The following is a 21181-nucleotide window of genomic DNA, read 5'->3' on the forward strand; positions in this document are numbered from 1 at the left end:
GCTGATTATAGGCAGTTTTCTGTGCAATACTTAAATAGGATTTTTGATATTTAATATGTGTAGGGTATTATTATTACTGTCGGGATTGCCTAGCAGATTGTTTTAACAACCACAGTTAGGAAATATGCTTCAGCAATCTCAGAAATTGTAAACAGTCAGTAGTCGTGATTACCTGATCCATGCATTACATTTGTTAGGCAAACTTCTACCCAGTGATGGCTAGTTTGCATAAACAAAATTTTTTGAGGTGGGGCCTAAAGAAGTGTTTTGCCTTACAATGTCAAATTATCCTTTCTTTAAACAAGTAATAAATGTACTGATGAATCAATATACAGTATATGATCTATGGAAGTATAAAAGTATATAAATTACTCTTAGAAATGACATAAGGAAATTTTCATGGATGATAGCTTGTATAAGTAATTTTAATGCATTATAAGAATCAAGTTTAAACAGTCCACAAACCCATAATTAATTGAATATATTGGGTGATTAGACAATACTCTAAGTCATAAATTATGGCCTGGAAACATAATAGCTCACGTCACACAATAAATTAAAGAATTATGTGGTTTGTTCGGTTTTGCCTTAGGTAATTCTGTCCATATCTTCTTTAATTGTGCTTGAATCTAGTTTGTGTAATAGAATATTAACTACCAGATTAGTTTTGAATTGTGAATTGTGTAGTCTACAATATAAGTATTGACACATCATGAATTATCTAATCTCAATTTTGCCCACCTACTTTGTAAATAAAATAATGGCAATTTATTTTATATAGGACTGATTTAGGATCAGTCTTACAAATTTGAAGCATGCTGACTAAGTGCCATATTATAATTGCCAATTTATTCTTTAATTATTTATTTTTGGTGGACATATTATTGAACATCAATTACACCCAGTAATAGCTTCCTTTCTTTCAAAATAAATCTAGTAATAATAATCTATCTACATACTGATATTGGTACTACCGTACATCAATTTACCAAAAAAAGCATGCTACATTTTTAGGTATCTTTTATCTATGATGCAGTTGGAAAAGCTAGATACCAAAAAAGAATATTGCTTCCTTCTATGAGAGCAAACTAGACTACTGTAATGCAATGACACATAGTTACTGAACTACCTTCACATCAACTGAAACGTTTCAAAATACATTGGCAATTTTTATTTGTTTGGTTCTTGAACTAACTACATATGACATAGTGGTTAACAGTGGTGGGTTCCGTACCAGTTGGAACGGGCCCAGTGGCATCCACATGGATCTGTGCAGACGCGCACAGCGTGCACATGTGTCTTAGTGTCTTGCGAGCCTCCGCAATGGTCCAGCTGCTCAGCGGAGTGTTCCGCAGGTGCTGTATGCGCCGTGCGCGTGCATGGAAGCACCGAAGACTTAAAAGACCAGTAAGGAGCTCAGGCGGGCGGGCCCTCTGGAGCACCGTACCAGAACGGTATCCGGTGCTCCGGGCAGGCTCAAGTACGCCCATACCGGGGCGTACCACCTGCAACCCACCACTGGTGGTTAAGTATAAATATTATTAAATATACTGGTCAAGTGATTAAGGCACCAGGCTAGAAAGCAGGAGTACATGAGTTCAAGGCCAGCCTTAGCCATGAAAGCCAGCTGGGTGACTTTGGGCCAGTTATTCTCAGCCTCACAGGGTTGTTCTGGGGAAGAGGAAGATGCTACCAGTCCATGGCCTGTTAGGAATTGGGAGCACAGCTGCAGGTAAATCACAGGTGAGTGAATGAAGCTTTATCTGTATTTTCAGCCGTTTCCTGTAGGAGATGACAAGGTTTAGCCCAAGAGAGGGGTCAAACATGTCATAAGTCACGAATCCCTACGCAGCCTCAAGACAGCCAAGTCCAACCCACCTTTAATGCCTCTCTTATTTCCCCTTCATATCCTTTGATGGTTAGTTGGTCAGGTTCTTATAGAGAGCTAAAGCTTGCAATAAATCTTCATACTCATTTGAACTGTCTGGCTCTCCTGATTTTCCCGGGATTTGAGATTCCCCAGCACTAGCATCACCGCTTTCAGTCCGCCTCAGGTCCACCTCAGATCAGGCATTAGATTAGAGCATGAAGCCTACTGTAAACTACACATGCAAAGGAACTGCTGTGGCCCGCTAGCGGCCACCAGATTTGATGGCAGACTCAGACAGTGAGGAGGTTGGAGAGGAACATGGGCCAGTCCTGGAGTCTGAGGAAGGCTCTGCGTCGGAGGCAGAGATGGGGCCAGGGCAGTCCGACAGTTATCAGCTGCCTTGGAGTCAGAGATCAGTGGAGCAGAACAGATGGAACCTGTTCCTGATGTGCCCATGTGCAGACCTGCCAGAAGGAAACAGTTAAGGAACAAAGGCCGACTCAGGAATAAAGGCACAGGTGGACAGTGAATGGCCCCTCCCATAGGAAATATGTTCATTTAATTAATGTGAAGATTTGTTCGTGACTCTCAGAAACTCCTTTTCTTTTGCATTTGGAAGATATCGGCCTGGCAGCTCTCCAAGCCTGATAAGATCTGTGGTTGTAAATTCACCCTTGAAAGACTGTTTGCCAAGACTTTGCTGGATGTGAATGAGAGGAATTCACATTAGCTTAACAAAAAGGGGTTTTTGTCAGGACAAGGAGTCTGCTTCCTGATTTTGTGAAGCCAAGGTCAGAACAGGAACTAGGTTCCGCTCTCCTCCTATCCGAGGTGGCACAGTGGTTAGGGTGCAGTACTGCAGGCCACTTCAGCTGACTGTTATCTGCAGTTCAGCGGTTCTAATCTCACCGGCTCAAGGTTGACTCAGCCTTCCATCCTTTTGAGGTGGGTGAAATGAGGACCCAGACTGTGGGGGCGATATGCTGACTCTGTAAACCGCTTAGAGAGGGCTGAAAGCCCTATGAAGCGGTATCTAAGTCTAACTGCTGTTGCTATTGCTATCCCCACCAGTCTGTGGAAATTTTATCTTCCCCAAAGCCAGTCCCTAGTGCCAAAAAGGTTTGGGACTGCTGCTTTGCAACAGAAATTCATGCATTATATGCTGTAGTCCAAAAGAAAGCAACTTGAAGTTTGGATCACACTTCCATAATTTCTGACCATTGGTTGTGGTAAGTTTTAAGGGAGTTGTGACCAAACATCTGGAGGACACGCGTTTTATAATTTTAAAATAGCCCTAAACTTTTAAGATTTAAAAATAGCAACCACAGAGTTAATGATATGAATCTTCATATTTGGAAAGCATGGACAGGGGAAAGCATGGACAGGGGAAGCTGAGGTAAAATTCTGAACTGGGAATAGACAAGCTAGAGCCCTCCAGAAACTGGAACTGCCTTTTAAGTTTCTGTGGGGTATCAGTGGCCTCTTGTAATTTACAGATGGAGATTAGCTTTATAACAGAAAGTGATGCTTAATCTGAGCCCTCCTGTTTCCCATTTAATAATACTCTAACCCTGTCATGACGAACCTATGGCACACATGCCAGAGGTGGCACACAGAGCCCTCTCTGCTGGCGCACAGACCATCGCCTCAGGTCAGATCTCCGTGGCGTTTCTTTTGTGAGTTTCTGTTTCTCTGCAAATGACGAAACAGAAGCTCATGAAAGAAAAAGATCTTACCTCTTGCCACACTGCCGGTGTTGGCCTCTCTCCCACTGGCCCTCTCACTGGCCCTCTCTCCCACTGGCCAGCTGGTCTTCGGGTGTCTGCTGCGTATGTGCCATGTCCAGGCATGCACACATATTGGCATGTGCTCACATCCGTGGATGCGCACATCCATTTGCGTGCACATACCTTTCAGTTTGGGCATGTGCGCATGGGCTGTTTGGGCACTCAGTGTCTAAAAGGTTCGCCATCACTGATCTAACCTCTATAGTACATTGATCTTTTGACTGAATGTCAAATAATTGATGTAATGGAATAAAATGTTATAAGTAATAGTACATGCCCAGCCAGTACAAATAATTCTTAGAACTCATCAAACTTAAAATTTGCTATACTGTCATGCAAGTTATATTTTATTTAGTTTTTGCCACAACAATTAATAGCAATACCTTAAGACCTATAAGATTGATTTATGGGGAAAGACACCCATTCCTGGAGAAGATTCCTAACAATCAATTGGGCCCAATAATTGAAAAGATCTCAAATTATTGATGTGGAGCATCATGAAAAGGGAGAAAACTGATAAATATTCAATTCCATTTTTACCGCTAGGATGAAATAGACAGGAACATTTGTGAGATTTTATGCTTCAGATTCCAAAATAGTTCACCTTGGATTCTTTGAAACATATATGACTCAGAAAGTATCATTTCCTATTTCTTTTCAGGTAACAAAATATCTTAGGCCAGCCCAGTGACAGAATATCCTACACTTGTCATTTTTCTCCATGTCATAAAGGGTTAGAAGAGAGGTAAAGGATATGTTTGCAGAGCTATGTTTTAAAACCTGAGTCAAAATAAATACAGCTGTCATACGACCACAAAACTGTAGTTTGATTTAGTCAGGTTATTCCTGCTGCATTTCTTTACAGTTAAGGAAAATGAGACACAATAGGCACAGCAACAGTCATGCATGCAGACAGAGAACTATAATCAGTGTAGGATGGCATGGAGGAGGAAATGGACACTGCCAATAGCCATAAAACTGCATCTAAATCACTGAGCCTTCGGAAACAGTGTAGTCCCAACCTTGTAACTTTAAGATGTGTTGATGCCAACTTCTAGAATTCCCAAGCAAGCCTGCTGGCTAGGAAATTCTAGGAATTGAAATTCACCCAATTGAAAGTTGTAAAGTTTGTGAAACACTGCGCTAAACAAAAAATGTGATTTGGTTTGGGCTTATACAGCTAAGAGAGGATAGTAAAAGCACTGTGAAGAAGTATACGTCTAAGTGCTATTGTTATTGCTATAGCTTAAACATAGTGGCACATAAAATGAAAATTATGCCTCAATAGTGCTTGAATCCAACTCTGTTTATTCAAACAAATCATAATTAAAATTAACAATTGCTTAGGGCAATGAATCAATTGTAAAACAGCTCAACACTTCCGTCCATCAAAATTCCTGGCTCTACTAGGGATGTGTTTAGTCAACTCAAATTTCCTTTTGTAAATAATGTTCCTGTGCCTTTTAAAACATTTTACAAACATACTTCTATACATACACTTTGTATCTTCACACTTTATTTGAAAACTAATTAGTTATATTCCTTATCTTATCCCAATTATTTCAAAACTGCAGTGCAACAGTCCTGGTTCACTAATCTAAAACACTTTGTCTTTATATGGTATGCAGACAAAAATTCCAGATCCAAAGAATTGCCCTGTATAATATCCAGATAATAGGTAAAGGTAAAGATTCCCCTCGCACATAAGTGCTAGTCATTCCCAACTCCAGGGAGCGGTGCTCATCTCTATTTCAAAGCTGAAGAGCCTCTGTGGTCATGTGGCTGGCATGACTAAATTCCGAAGGTGCATGGAACGCTGTTACCTTCCCACCAAAGTGGTCCCTATTTTTCTACTTGCATTTTTACATACTTTCAAACTCTAGGTTGGCAGAATCTGGGGCAAGTAACAGGAGCTCACGAACCATTGAATGCTGACCTTTCTGATCAACAAGTTCAGCTTAGCAAATAATAGATCTTATTAATTAGGTTTTTTTAAAAAAAGCTGTCAATACAGAGTTGTTTATTTTTTTCTCTCTGCTAATTACATCACTGCACAGCTGATAAATGTATCATCTGCCTAAGAATTATCAATATGATATGCACCACTTTGATAATCAAATGTATCCCATATGGCATTTTGAATCCCATGGGACTTACAAAAGTAAGTTTACACACAATTCATTTCTATGCCAACCTTTTCCACAATTTAAAATAGTATTCAGTGCCAGCCCACAGGTTAATTAGAATATAAGAATTATTTTGGCCCAGAATGCTGGGGTGTGTTTTGACTGCAATTAAATTTGTAACAGCTATCAAAGGATTTGTTATGTCATTGTGTTGTTGGTTCAAACTGCTTCTGTGTTCCAATATTGAAACTTGCCCCTTGGGTCTTTAGGGGTTTTTGATTGTTGTCACAAGAATTGGCCACTACAAAGCAGAAGTTGCAATATATCATGCCCATTATACCCAAATGAATTACCTAAAATAGTACTACACCAATCTAATTTGATGTACTGGGTTTTCCTTAGATTATTTTTTAATAAATTCATTTAAAAATGCTTGCCTTGTATTTTAAAATTTGGGATTGCCTTTTGTTAAATCCTAAAATGCCAATGTGTGGTTTCTTTTTTCCCCTTGCCAAAAACATACCAGTGTTCAAATATCCATGTGAAAAGTTAAGAAAAATACGGTGGGATTTCTTTGACCTTAATTCTACCACGTGTATTTCGAAAAAGGCACCGATAGGGCGGGGGCGGGGAGAGAGAGAGAAACGCGGAACGTCCTTGTCTTTGGAAAGAGTGGAGCGGCACTGCAGATTGGCTCCAATCGAGGTAACGACCATTAAATGTGGCTCGGCGGAGGGAGGCGGAGGTGGGAAAAGGGGTCTTCCCCGGATTTGAATTGAAGAAACAGAAGCCGAGAGGGGCATCTAATGGGCCACAGCAAGCCATGACCCCATCGCGCCAGGCGAGGCTTGAATAACTGCAATGCTCCCCGCCGCTTCTCTCTGCAGGAGCTGCCGCTGGCTGGCTGGGGTGAGCAAGCTTGCTTCTCTTCGCCTCCTGTCCTTCCTGTAATGAATGATGCAGGAGAAAAAAGAGGCGGCGGTGGAAGAAGAGGAAGAGGAGGAGGAAGAAGAAGAGGGGGAGGCGGCTGCCACCGCCGCGGCTGCTCATCTGAGGCACAAATCGTCTGCAGCTCTTCCAGTAGGAGGAAAAGCAGCTTTGCCGCTATGAGCTTACATCACAATCCTAGCTCTGGCTGCTGCCGCTTGTCTGGGCAGCAAGCAGGCGGGCAGCATCTCAACGAGGCCGGAGGGGACGACCAGCGGCGACATCATCACCACCGGCAGCAGCAGCCCGAGACGAAGCGGAGGACGATGCCCGCGGGCGGGGGCGGCGAAGGCCAGGCGTCCCCTAGGGTTGCCCCGCCGCAGCCGCCCCCACATCCCGGCCGGCCTCTGCTCTCCGCTTCCCTGCCCTCGGCCCGGCCCTCCGTTGGGACGCTGCGTTGGGACGAGGTGCCCGACGACTTCGTGGAATGCTTCATCCTGTCGGGCTACCGGCGGCTGCACTGCTCGGCGCAGGAGTGCCTGGCCTCGGTGCTGCAGCCCACCAACGAGACGCTCAACTTCTGGACTCACTTCATCCCTCTGCTGCTTTTCGTCGGGAAATTCTGCCGTCTGCTGGTGTTGCGCGGGGCCGGCGACCTGCCTTTCCATCACCCTGCGCTGCTGCCGCTGTGGTGCTACGCCTCGGGCGTCCTGCTCACCTTTGCCATGAGCTGCACGGCCCATGTGTTCAGCTGCCTCTCGCTACGCCTGCGTGCCGCTTTCTTCTACCTGGACTACGCCTCTATCAGCTACTACGGTTTCGCCAGCACGGTAGCCTATTACTACTATCTGCTGCCCAAGCTGAGCTTGCTGGAGCCGCGCATGCTCAGTCGCTACCTGCAGCAGCGCCTGGGCTGGCACGTGGACTGCAGCGCGCCCATCGCCACCTACAGCGCGCTGGTGCTGCCGGTCGCCTTCGTGCTGGCCGTGGCCTGCACCGTGGCCTGCTGCAAGAGCCGCTCCGACTGGTGCGCCTACCCCTTCGTCATCCGCACCTTCGTCTTCGTCATGCCGCTCAGCATGGCCTGCCCCATCATGCTGGAAAGCCTCCTCTTCGACCTGCAGGACCACAGCCCCACCCTCTTCCTGCACTTCTACCGCCGCTACTTCTGGCTGCTGGTGGCTGCTTTCTTCAACCTCAGCAAGATCCCCGAGCGGATCCAGCCGGGTCTCTTCGACATCATCGGCCACAGCCACCAGCTTTTCCACATCTTCACGTTCCTCAGCATCTACGACCAGATGTTCTACGTAGAGGAGGGCCTGCGGCACTTCCTTCAAAGCCCGCCGCCCACCTCGCCTACGTTTACGGGCACCATCGGCTACATGCTGGGCTTGATACTGTGCCTTGCCCTGGTCATCCGGAGTTTTTTAAATGGCCCAGAAGTCTGCAAACAAGAATGAGGTATCTTCAGGGTGGTTTTTTTGTTTGTTGTTGTTGTTGAAGTTTTTACTTAAATTTATCTGTGGCTGCTGCTTTTGCTACAAGAATCCGCGAGGTCGGCTCTTCCTAGGTAAAGAAAGGCTAAGCGCTATGGCCGTGTCCTGATCGAACTCCTTTGAAAAACGGCTGTTTCTTTCGAAACAAAAACAGGTTTAAAAAGGAAGAACACCTAGGCCACCGTTCTATAGGCAACCTTCTATTTATTGCTGCTTAGCATACAAAGAGAAGCCATTTTAGAATTACTGCTTGAAATCTACGATTTGATCCTTATTACATTGTTTGTAAGTAATCCTCCTCCTCTGAATTCCATTTAATGGACTCAAGATCCTGTTTTTCCCCCCCAGTGGAAATAATATGCATAGACAATGTGAATACTTGCTGCTGGTTTCAGTCTGACTACTTGATGGTATTGTTAGTTAGCAATATACAATAGATCTGCACTGACAAACAGTTATTATTTAAGATCTGATTTGCATGCAAATCTTGGAATTTTAATGCACTCAGTAATGTGGGTATATGTGTTTTTTGAAGTAATATAACACTGGAATTGTGTTTTTAACAATTTGAGATCTGTTTTTGCATTAACAATCTTGTCTCAAAGACAAACATGGGCATACACATTTCTTATAAAGATTTATTTAAGTGGTTGTGAATTAATATAAAGACAGATTTGATCACAAGTTTCTGGCCCTCCAGTGAGAAGAAAGTTTACTTGTGAAATATCTTCTCTGATATATCTTTTCTGATTCTTGCATAAGGCTTCTTTTGTAAGATGCTTTGATTCTTATATATCCTGCTGGTTTGTTGCTGACCATTTAAACAGAACAAAGAACTACAATGTCATCTTTACAACAAATACAGTGACAGGATTTAGCCATAATCCAGTGGCATGGTTTTGTCTTAGGTGACCATAATCTATGACTCCATTCAACAAACCATGGTTAAGCAGCCCTAGTATGATGTATAAATCTAATAATTGGTTTGTACATTAGAACCAAGGTAGGAATATTTGGATATCTTAAATGTAGGCCTATGCACCACCAAGTTTAAGAAACTTTTCTAATTTGTTTACATGGGAAACATGGAATTGTTTCTTCTAAACAAAGGAATGAATTAAAATTGATCAGAAAGAATATTTACAACAATAATAGTGACAGTTGGCCTCATTTCTCTTATGTTGGGATTTATGACAGCAACAAATTTGATGCAAATTGTAGACAAAGTTTGAGGTTTCTGGAGAATATTAAAATAGATGAACCCAGGATAGCTGCCATGTCTTTAAGAAAGGGAATGCATCTTCTTATTGGTGGTAATTGTTAACTGAGGACTACATGTAAAATATAAAAAATATATAGGTTTTGATGTATAATTCATTAGAAAAAGTTATGACAAAACTTGGCTGCATACAGGAAAAAAAAACCAAAATGGTACTATTTGAAGAACAGCAATGTAAAAAAAAAATCTAGTAGATTTATTATGGCTTGTGTTTTTAAGTTCTAAGGCATTTATTTATACGTGCAAAATCCTGATTGAGATATACACAATAGGTATAAAACATGTCACTCTTATCTGCAGTTTCTAGTTTGTATGTGGTCCTCCAAAGCTGTAACTTGGAAATCAACCATTCTCCCGTAAATTTATGCCAACAGTTTTTTTGAGATTTTTATTCCGCCTTTATTAATTTTATAAATAACTCAAAGCAACAAATGTACCTAATATTTCTCTGCCCATTGTTTTCCCCCACAACAACCCTGTGATGTGTGTTGGGCTGAGAGTGAATGGCCTAAAGTCATATAGCCAATTTTTCATTCTTATGGTAGACCCGATGCTCTTGGTTTCTTAAGCAGTATACCACCTTGTTTTTTAAACTTCAATTAATATTATTTTTTGTTTGGTCCCATTTAGTTTTGAACTACACATTCTCCATGACATTCAGAAAATTCCTCAGCACCAATAACCATTGTGGAAATACAGTGATAACACTGACTACCCTATTTCCCTGAAAATAAGACCTCCATGGATAATAAGCCCAATTGTGCTTTTGAGAGCTTGCACTAAAATAAGCCCTCCCTCAAAAATATTGCAACACAGCAGCAGTGTTTTGAGGTGACCACGCTTGCTGCCTCCTACACCTCAAAAATAATAAGACATCCTGAAAATAAGGCCAAGTGCTTATTTTGGGGATCAAAAGAAAATAAGACCGTGTCTTATTTTGGGGGAAACACAGTAATTAAGATAACCACTTGCTACTTTTTCAGAACACCAAGAATCTGCTTTTTGAGGCAGCTGCTTCACTCTGCCTTATAGCAGAGCTGGCCCTGTCTATAAAGTCATGAAATTTTGCTACTTGCAGTTTGGATATAGTAACTGAGATTGCATTTAAATTGCTTTTTGTAGGGTGATTGCTTTTCGTTGCTGGCCTTTTTGTTTTCAAGGTTTTAGGTATCAAACATTCCTCCTTTATCCTATAAAGGTTAGTGTAATCTAATAATTGTAACATTTAATTCATTCATTATATAATGGCCATCCTTCAAAGTTTAGATTACAGAATTTATTGCTATAGTAACCTGGCCTAATTTTTGAACTTTGTATTCTTCCCCCATCCTCTGTGTACTTCTTTGATCAGATGAGGTATCTGGGGAATATGTAGGAATATGCACTGTTCTTAATATTATGGCAATGTGTTATTTATTGTCCAGTTTATTGGCTACTTGATATTGGGGCATTGCCTACAATGCACCACAGGTTGATAATCCAGGATTTTTTGTGGGGGAAACAGATCCCTTATCTAAAATGGGCACTTCCCTTTTTGCAGAAGATGGACATAGCCCCTCCTCCTCCTTACAAACAGGAACTTTTTGCCATATAGAGGTAGTCCTCGACTTACAACCACAAATGAGCCCAAATTTATGTTAAGTGAATTCTGCCCCATTTTACAATTTTTCCTGCCACAGGTGTTAAGTGAATTATTGCAGTTGATAAATTAGTAACCCACTTGTTAAAGAATCCAGCTTCACCATTGAATTTGCTTGTCGAAAGATTGCAAAGGTCAACCAGTTGCCAATCATCTGAATTTTGATCACATGATCATGGGGAAATGCTACAAAGTTTGTAACTGAAAAATGGTCATGTGAGTTTTTTCAATGCCGTTTTAACTTTGAACAGTCATTAAATGAACTGTTGTAAGTTGAGGATTACCTGTATCTAAAACAACTCAGCGTTATACAATTGTGTACAAATTGTGTACAACTGATATTTTAAAAATTGCAGCATTAAAACCTGAAAACTGTTTATTCTGCAACAAAAAACCTCCAAAGAATCTTTAATGTGGACTGCACATTAGCATTTTTTGACTAATAATAATTTATAAGAAACTAGAACCACAATCTCTTCTATTCTAATAACTGATTGCAAAATCTGGAAGATTATGAATGATGACTATTTTCTGTCTTTCAAACGCTTAAATTTTTCTTCAAAATATTACAAGCCGTTTTGCTTACCATTTATACCTTTGGGCCCAACAATTATTTTTGTTTTGTAATTATGCATATAATTGTGTTAAAACCTATTGACTGAGAGCATCATTTATGCCTCTAATGAAATGGTGCCTATTTACAGGTAGTCCTCAACTTACAACAATAATTGAGCCCAAAATTTATGTTGTTAAGTGAGACAATTGTTAAGTGAGTTTTGTCCTATTTTATGATCTTCCTTGCCTCAGTTGTTAAGTGAGTCAGTGTAGCTGAGAAGTTACCCGGTTGTTAAGTGAATCTGGCTTCCCCATTGACTTTGCTTGTGAGAAGGTTGCAAAAGGTGATCACGTGACCTGGGGACACAGCAACAGTCATAAATATGAACCAGTTGCCAAGCATCTGAATTTTGATTACATGATCATGGGGATGCTACAAAGGTCATAATTGAAAAATGTTCATAAGTCACTTTTTTTCATGCCATTGTAACTTTGGTCACTAACTGAACTGTTGTAAGTCAAGGATAATCTGTAGTTGTACTGTAATAGAATTGTCATGTTTTATGACTTAGGTTTTGTTTTATTTTACCTTTTGATTTATTTTAACATGAATATAGCTGTTCCTCAAAATTTCTTGTCATATTTCTAGTTCCTTAATCTTGTATCTTTCAGCTTGAATTCCATTTCTCTAGCAGCAAAAGTAATATTCATTTTAGTTGACCTAAATGAAATATTCCTCAAGTAAATGCAAGTATAGCAACAGTCTTGAAAATAGACATTTTGGTATTAGTTGAACAAAAATGATACTTTATTCCTTTACTTCTTTCATATCATTTCTCAGTTTATCTGTTGTTTCCTAATTCTTTGTATTGCAGTTCATGATCCTCAAGAACAGGGATGTCAAACTCATGTCATCATGGCAGCGTCACATGACATATCGGGACTTTCCCCTCGCTCATTATAATGGGTGTGGGCATGGCCAGTGCATAACGCATCCAGCCATGGGCCGGAAGTTTGACAGCCCTGCTCAAGAGCCTTGGTGTGGTGTGTGTGTGTGTGTTTGTGTTTATTTTAAGATTCTGGTTTTACAATTTCATACTGGTTTTGTGGATAAAGATTGCCAGTCTCAAATGAAGAAGGCTAGAGCACTGTAGTCTATTGTATTTTGAAATTACAGCAAGTTGTAATAAACAGTTGATTTTATTTTTGATCAGACATTATGTCAGTATTCAAACCAGATTTTAAGGCTCTAAAATCATTCCTTTTTTATATAGGATCTATAATTCCAATACTGCATTAGAACTATAATGGCATAATATGCGTTTTGATGTTCTAGTGATTATTATACTGATTATTCTTCAGTAACAGATTCTCATCCATTGAATTGAGAAATTATAGAATATCTTCATAGACCAATTGTACACAAAGAGCTGTACCAGTCTAGAGAGATTATCATATATAGAAATACATTTTGCAGATCTATTTTATCCATAAGTGTTTTATATCAGTCAAGCCAACAACTGTAAATAATCATCACAGTAAAAATAATAAGTAGAATATAAAGTAGGTAGCAGATATTAAATCCCCTTAAGATCAAAAACTGGTAAGATAAGGCAAATATAACTAATTCCAAATAAAAAGGCAAAACTGGTTTAATATTCAAACTATGATTTATACCAACCATGATTCAACATTACACTTATATCAAACAACTTTATTCCCTTTTTTTGCAGTTCTCCAGCTGTTGAACATGCAGAGAAGTTAGTGCTTATTTGAGCAATTCATACAGTGTGTGAGTTATATCTATGTTTAGCTTCTCTTAAGACTAATTTTGCCCATTGTCCAAATTGCATTGTGTCCTTGTAAGTTTTTGCAATACTTTTCTTGATTTCTAAAAGATTTTAAATGTGGTGATCTGTATTATCTCAGTCATACTTCATCTAAATATTATTTAGGCTATAATACAGCCCAAATAATAATAATTGTAATGATGTGCCATTGAAATATTTATTTGAAACATAAAATTTCAAGCATTCATTTGACAATTATGAAAGGCAGGATAAAATGGAAAAGGTCCAGAATTAGTGGTCTTCGTTTTTTTAGAGGTAGAACTGAATTCTGTATACAATCTAAATTTAAAGAAAGCTTTTAAAGTAAGTTATACAATTAGTTCATGCTTATCAGTTGCTCTGTAAGGGACATACTGCAAAGCAGAGTGAGATTGTAGTGAACAGTAAAAATACATTTGATCTTTGGACCATGTGATGTCCTCTATTTATAGTTCAATTACAGATAAAGGTTTATGGCGGTGAGTTGGTGCTAGTTATCATTAGAGCTGTTGATTTTATTCTTCCCACTTTCACACATAGATTTTGCTCAGAAATTTGATTTGCATACAATGTATTATTGCTTCTTGCTGAAGCATGCTAATAATCTGAGTCCTAGTTATAACTTTCACTTGAAGTTATGATTTACTGGTTTATCAGAAACTAATAATTCCATTCAGATTAATTTTATCATCTAAATTTAAAAAAAAACATTAATTACTTGAAGCACTATATACTCCATTGCAGAATTTCTACGTTGAAGCAAATGATTCTTTTTAGTCTGCTAAAAGACATGTGAAGAGCATTAGCAGACTAATTAGCTACTTAATGATAATTATTCATCAGCATGGACAAAAAATAAAGACAAACTATAATGTGGAAACCAAAATTCTTGCTTGGTTTCTCTTTGTTCAAGTCAGTATTTCTTAACATTTTTGAGGACTTTTGGGAGTTGAAATCTGCAAAACGTAAAGTGCCAAGGTTGAGAAACACTGGTTTAAGTCCATGGCAGAAACATTACAAATTATTGTGAGCAAGAACCATTGTCCAAAAAATAAGCAGACAGAAGTGTTTTCCAGTTATTGATTGGTACGTGCAATTTCCAAACATCTAGTTTACCCTTGGGGATTACTGTGGACAATAGTTTTACATTGCTTTAGTAATGTGTAGTTTAATTGTTTTTTTCTGTAATATGTTCAAATTTTCCACTTTGCTTAAGAAAGTTACAGAAAGAAAAGTTGTTCAGTGGCATAGGAAAAAGAGGGCATTCATATTAAAAAAATGATCTGTAATTTTAAATAAAATGTCTTAAGAAGGCATAGGAAAAAAATGAGGTTTTCTTTTTTTTTCAAATATTGATTAAGAGATACACTTCCATGTGCAATATAAATCAGCTACAGCTTTTTTAATTGTAATGTTTTAAATAATATATTTGTGTAAGTTAGTTGCTTTGGGTTTCTGTCAAAAGAAAAAGTGGTATACTGAATTAGGAGGCAATGAGAGAGAAGTATGCCCCAAAGTGACCTTTATACATTCTTACAATATTTAGAAAACAGCCACCAATTAGAATTTATTTAAAATATTATAAGACGCCACTTTAAATACAATTGCATAGTGACTGAGCTTGAAATCATTATAGTCAAAGGTATTTTCAAGAAAGCAATTCAAATACCACTGATCACACAACACTTTTTTTAGAAATAGCTTTTCTGAATGGTAGAAACATAGTGCAATTGTGGTCAGAAGGACAAAATACTATGGGGGAACTTTAAATATCCTGAAATATTGAAAGCTGATATTTAAAAAAGATCTGGGGAGATTTGAAGGACAAATGTGCTGCAACCAATATCCACAGAAGAATTTGAATTTATGCCAGGTTAAGAACCTGGATTTCAGCCAGTGATTTCCATTGGGCGTTGTAAGAGGAAATCCAGAGTATTCGGGATATCATCACTAGGTGTTATGCCAAGCTTGCATTTTAAGAGTATTTTAATTTTAATTGTTTTATACATGGGTATTATTCTTGCTAATTGTATTATTTAGTGAAGAAGCAGCATACTTGTAAATGCAGTCTCTTCTGAAGAAGAAAATGTAGATCTTTTTTGCTTTAATTCAAAAGAGCCCAAAGGGAATTTCTTCTCCTTCTCCACTAAAATTAGTGGGGACTATCCTGTCTTGTGTAGAATTAAACATTCATTCGTGTGCAAATGTAATCTTCCTTATTTTCAGAATTTATAAAAATCCATCCATATTTGCATAAACAGTTAACTGTTTGGTTTAAGTTTAGTTTTAGATAGTTTTAGTTTAGTTTTTTTATATTCGTTTCCTCCCCTAAAACTACCCTCCTATAGACAGTGTGAAAATGGTAAATGTGCAAATGATGTAACCTCTCTTGGACCTACATCATTTCAAGCATTAGATTTGCCCTTCTCAAGGGTGGGTGGGTGGGTGGATAATATGCCATCAAATTTTGAGTCATAGTGACCATTTATATTTTCTTCATGAAGGTCTGTCCTTATCATGGTCTTCCAATGGTACACTCATTACCATTATAACTGAATTCATCCATATTGCTATTGGTCATCCTTTTCTCTTTCACTGCACCTTTTCTAGCATTACAGCCTTTTCCATAAAACTGAGTCTTAACATATTATGTCCATAGTAGGACAATTTCAATTTAATAATTTGGAGAATAGTAGTAGGCAAAAAACTGCAGATTATAATTGACTGTATTTCTCTAGTATGGGAAAATATGAATTCTCTACTTCCCCCCAGTTGGAAATATGGAATCCATCCATACAGTATGTGCCAATGCTTTACATTTCTCATTATCACTTGGGAGTAATGTATCATGTAGGTTGTGAATAGCCACAGAGATGGTCTGTTTGGCTTTGATATCTCCTTAAACGTATTATTTTCTTGCTTACATTATTTTAATTCATTGGGGGGGGGTGGGAAGATGAATAAGATGGAAACTTTCCTAGAGCCGAAGTTTCACTATGTTACTGAGATTGGAAAATTGAAATTGAGACTTTTTACTATTAACTACAACTTACATTATTTTGGATACTTGTTTATTATTACAGTAGTCTTTAATACCCTTTTTCCTGAAGAGCCACCTGAATGGTGTCTATCAAAACAAGAAAAAAAATGCAAAGCAATTTTAAAATGCACTTTAGAAATCCTTCAGTAAAAATCAAGAGGTGAGAATCATACTTAGGAATTAAGCGCATTTCATTATTTTAGAGTAATGAAAAATAAGTCTTAAAGAAAAGGTTGTACTGCAATGGAAAAGAAGTATTCTATTTGAAAAGTTGTAATTCCTTAAAAGTTTAATTAACGTACTGTAAGTGATAAACATAATAATAGAATGTCTCTGAACATAAAAATGTCTTTTTAGGGAAAAGTGTTTTTGTTGGGATCAAATCATCTTTGATCTTGAACAAAATTATTTCATACAGTGGCTTTTATGATATGAAAGTGGTAACCCACTAATATAGGGTATTTCTGTGGGCTATTTCAGTGTGCCTTTCCTGACTGCTGCCAAACCTGCCTCTGAGTGGGGGCATCCTCAAGGACACTCTCCTTCAATTCTTAGCAATTAGGTTGGTTCATAATGAGACAAGTGATCTCTTAGATAGCAAGTCCTAAGCCTGAAAAACAATTAGCAAAACTAGAACTCTTTCAGTGAGTTTGAAAGCCTGCAGCTATTAACAGACTGGATGCCAGATTTTGAACCAGTGCAAGTTTTGGGGTTTTCTTCAAGGGTAGCCTTGTATAAACCACATGTCAAATAGCCAGAGCATGGCTAATTTCCATCAAATCACATCCTGCTCAGGAATAGTTGCAGCTTGTGCACTAAATATAGATGTTCAAATGCTTTCCTTGATGCCAGTACTTTCTAAAATGCAAAACAGTGTAGGATCAAGAGCACTTTTCAAGCTGTGAATTGATTTTTTCTGGTGGGGTGTACAACCTTTTGCAGAATAGGCTGAATACACAGTTTGGTGCCAGGGAATTCATTACTAATCCTTGTATGTTGATTGGTGTGATGATTTTTAAAAAAAATTTCTTTAATCACTTTGAAATCTTGATGTTGGAGTCTGCTCTGTTTCTGTCTCACCTCTTGTTATAGTGAGGAACATATTATATATACCATGCCAGTATCTTCTCATTTCAATGGGAGTTCTTGATACTCGGGAATATACAGTAGTATCTGAACAGAACTTTATAGTTAGAGGGTCTGTGTTGCATTGAGTAAATACCATACAGGTTTCTGCTGCTGAAAGAACTCAAAAGAACTGTTGAGATTCTCAAGTTTATCTTTTTATCTGGTATTATGTTAAGTGTATATTTATATATCACTGTTATTTTTAAATTTCTGTGTGTGAATCTGAATAAAAAGCATGCAAATACTCATTTTTGTTTTTGAAAGGTTTTCTTCTCTGTAAAGTTTTGGTTGCTAATAATAACTGTACTGTAAAAAAATGATGTGCAATTTTTCACAAAAGAAAAAAAATTCAAAATAAAACTGCTTCTGAAAAGAGTTTTTAAGTGATGTGTGTACATGTGATTTTTATATATGAGTATCAGAACTACTAAAAGTTATTTCCATAACTGTTATGTGTAACTTGTGGAGAAATTGTTAAGAAAAAAATAAGTATATTTTAATAATATCTTAAATTATTTATCATGCCTAGTTTATGGATTTTGAAAGGCTCTGTTTTTCAGTATAACTTACCTGAATCATTTGTTTCTCAGAATATACAATTAAAACATATATTGACAGAACAATGTGACCCAAAGATTTTAATAACTTTAGAGGTACTTAGAATACTGTGGTTTTTAAAAGTTCCATATTTAAAATGAAATAAAAATCCAAGTTACCACAAATAAAAATAGGCTAAGATTTAATATTTGGGGGTGGGGAGAGGGAGAGAGAGACAGTGTGGGAGAGGGAGAGAGAGAGAGAGAGAGAGAAAGTGTTTTGGAAAATGAATGGGTCCAAGTTTTAAGAAGCATAAAATCTGATTGAATGAGGAAGATAATCAATTTAAAATTCTGCTGTGTTTATTGACCTCCTCAAAGAATGCTTTTAAAAGGTTGAATACCAAATTTCCTGTGTTCATCTTGTGAGGAATGATAGATTGTATGAGCCAATGTTTTGGTTATGTACAGCTATAGCTTCTTTCTGGTTTCAAGTCACTATATACGTTAACATAAGTTTGAGGAAATAGTTGTTGAAATTGTAAATAAATTGTTGTTCAATTTTGACATAGAGGGCCTCTTTGACACCTTTTTCAAAGCAGTGGTCCTCTCTGTCCAAAATATAGACTTTGCTGTCTTCAAAAAAGTGGCCTTTGTCTTTTAAATGCAGATGGATTGCTGAATTTTGTCCTGATGGAAAGAAAAACAAGAACGTCCAGTTGCTTCTTGAAAAAGTACCTTTGGGACAACTATGACCTGGATGACTAAGAATCTCCATAGACAATATACTGGAGACTACCTTGCCAAGTAAGATTCTATCAGTGAAGGCTGCATATCAAGAGAGGGCTTGCTAAAGACCTGCCCCCATGGGAAGTGAAGAAGCTTAGACTAGGAATGTGACTTTTTCAATGATAATATCAACAATGAGGAATACATAGTTCCCAAATATGTGATTGCTCCTATCCTTCTTGCATTTCAGAAGGTGATTAAAATCAATCCATTCCAATGGGTATTTAGACCCTAGTATAATTAAGATTTTGTTATGATTATATAACACATTTTGTATTGTCTGATATTCTAACTTTCATTTGTGCATGCACAAACACACACACATGGATTTTTATAGAAAGTAAAATAAGTTTTCCGTCACCTTTTAATATTGTACCCAGCCTGTCATGAAGAGTTTTAAGGTGGTGATTTGAATTTCAACTGAAAACTAATTGGCAAGCAGAGCAGCTCCCATACCAGTGGTGATACATGGGCATAAGAAAAAGTAAGCCTTACTGCTTAAACTGCTATATTTTGAATCAGCTATAGTTTTAAGTGGCTTTCAAGGGCAGCCCCATGTGGAAAGTTTTTTATTTATTGTTACATTTATTTGCCAACCATCTCGTATCAGGGGTAGGTTCCGGCTGCTGCTGTTGCTGGTTTGCTCAGAGTCGTGCTTTGCGCACATGCATGCTTAATGTGCACTATGCGCTCATACACAGTACTAAAAAATGCTTCTGCACAGAAGGAAAAAATAAGATGGTGGTGCCAAGAGAAGCGGTTTGGGGCTGTGGTAGGCCGACTTACTACCTACTTGGCTGAACCGGGCCAAACCGGTAGGAACCCACCTCTGTCTCATATCCGATGACTCCACAATGGTCTAATTGTGAGATGACCAGGTTGAGACGGATCATCTGAAGGACTTCTCAGTCAAGAAAAGGGTGAAACTTTCCACAAAATGAACTTGTGGAAAGACCTTCCTGACAACAACTGCCATCTTTCCAGGAGGAGCCCTAGATTACATACCAATTTCAAAATGGGGAAGTGCTAACCATTTAAGATCAACAATTTTATTTTGATTGCTATGATTACTCTTCAGTTTCATTAAAAATTACAGTTTGGAATTTTCCAGACGTTTGTAATGGTAGCACCCAAGCTTTTTATGGGTACATGTATCTTTATGAGCCTATATTCTGCACCTCTAGCTTGTCTCTGTCTTGGGTTTTGTAACTCCTATGGACACATTGCTAGAATATCAATAACTGTCAGTTGTTTGTCCAACTTTAGAGTGAAGAATTGCAGAACTACTGGCATGCCATTTGTTTGTGCTGACTGGGAATTCCAAGAGTTGCAGTCTGAAAACATCTGTAGGATACTTGGTTAAGGAAGAGGGAAGGGTGGTGGAAATGGCAAAGTCCATTATTCTCACAGAAGACAGTATAGTTTTCCATTTTATTTGATATGACCTAATGTGCAGATTGTCTAGGAGGCAATTTGACTGAAAGTCTACAATGTCATATTAATGTGGGTCTGATATAGTTTCCAGTCAATCTAATTTAGTTAAATGAAACTTTAATGCTTTTACCGGGTTTCATGTGGACTCACTTTAAAATTTAATGAGTTCTCTAAGCAGTACATTTTGCATTAAAAGAACGGTAAGTTGTTTAGTGTTAATCAATAAAGTACATTTAGTCTGGCATGGTATGAATTGTATTTCTCTAATATACACTAATAAGCCAATCACATATTGCTTGTTTTCTCCCAGTATTGCTTGGAAAGAAATAGGCGTGGATCCTGATGTAAGTATAGTATTTATGAAGGGAAGATAACTTCTCTGCAGCTTCCCCACTCCCTCTGAAGCTTCTTTAATTTAACTTTCTTAAATTAACATTTTCATATCAAATTCATTGATATGCTAGTATGTCAGAATTGTGATCAAGTCTTCATTATTTATAAAGCTTAATTTGCACTTTTTTGGGGGGGGCAAAAGCCTATTTAGAATCCCCATGCTACCTATATATATCTATATTAGCTTGTATATGTTATACATTATAACTTAATACAGGAGATAAAAGGTGGGATAAAAGCTATTTTAACTTGGAATATCCTGTGTTTGGTTCTGGTACTAATGGAAACACCACTATTATTTCTTTACCTCAGATATTTGCATGAGTAGGAAGAAATCTGGACAGGACCAAGGT

General features: G+C 38.1%; 1 protein-coding gene across 2 annotated transcripts; it reads left to right on the forward strand.

Moving 5' to 3' along the window:
• Nucleotides 1-6733: 6733 nt before the first annotated feature.
• PAQR9 (progestin and adipoQ receptor family member 9) lies at nt 6734-20948 on the forward strand. 2 transcript variants are annotated; one of them, XR_015698017.1, is made up of 3 exons: nt 6734-8171; nt 18883-19019; nt 20746-20948. XR_015698017.1 is itself a non-coding variant. In XM_014054842.2 (2 exons), the coding sequence occupies exon 1, from the start codon at nt 6734-6736 to the stop codon at nt 8168-8170; it is 1437 nt and encodes a 478-aa protein (XP_013910317.1). In that variant the 3' UTR covers nt 8171; nt 18883-19602. The 2 variants fall into 2 exon arrangements, 1 of the variants encoding a protein (XP_013910317.1); XM_014054842.2 differs by lacking the exon at nt 20746-20948 and having other exon boundaries at nt 18883-19602.
• Nucleotides 20949-21181: the final 233 nt, after the last annotated feature.

The sequence above is a fragment of the Thamnophis sirtalis genome, unplaced genomic scaffold, assembly GCF_051295495.1.
Source record: "Thamnophis sirtalis isolate CommonGarterSnake01/CBP01778 unplaced genomic scaffold, rThaSir2_p1.2 scaffold_11, whole genome shotgun sequence".
Classification (NCBI taxonomy): domain Eukaryota; kingdom Metazoa; phylum Chordata; class Lepidosauria; order Squamata; family Natricidae; genus Thamnophis; species Thamnophis sirtalis.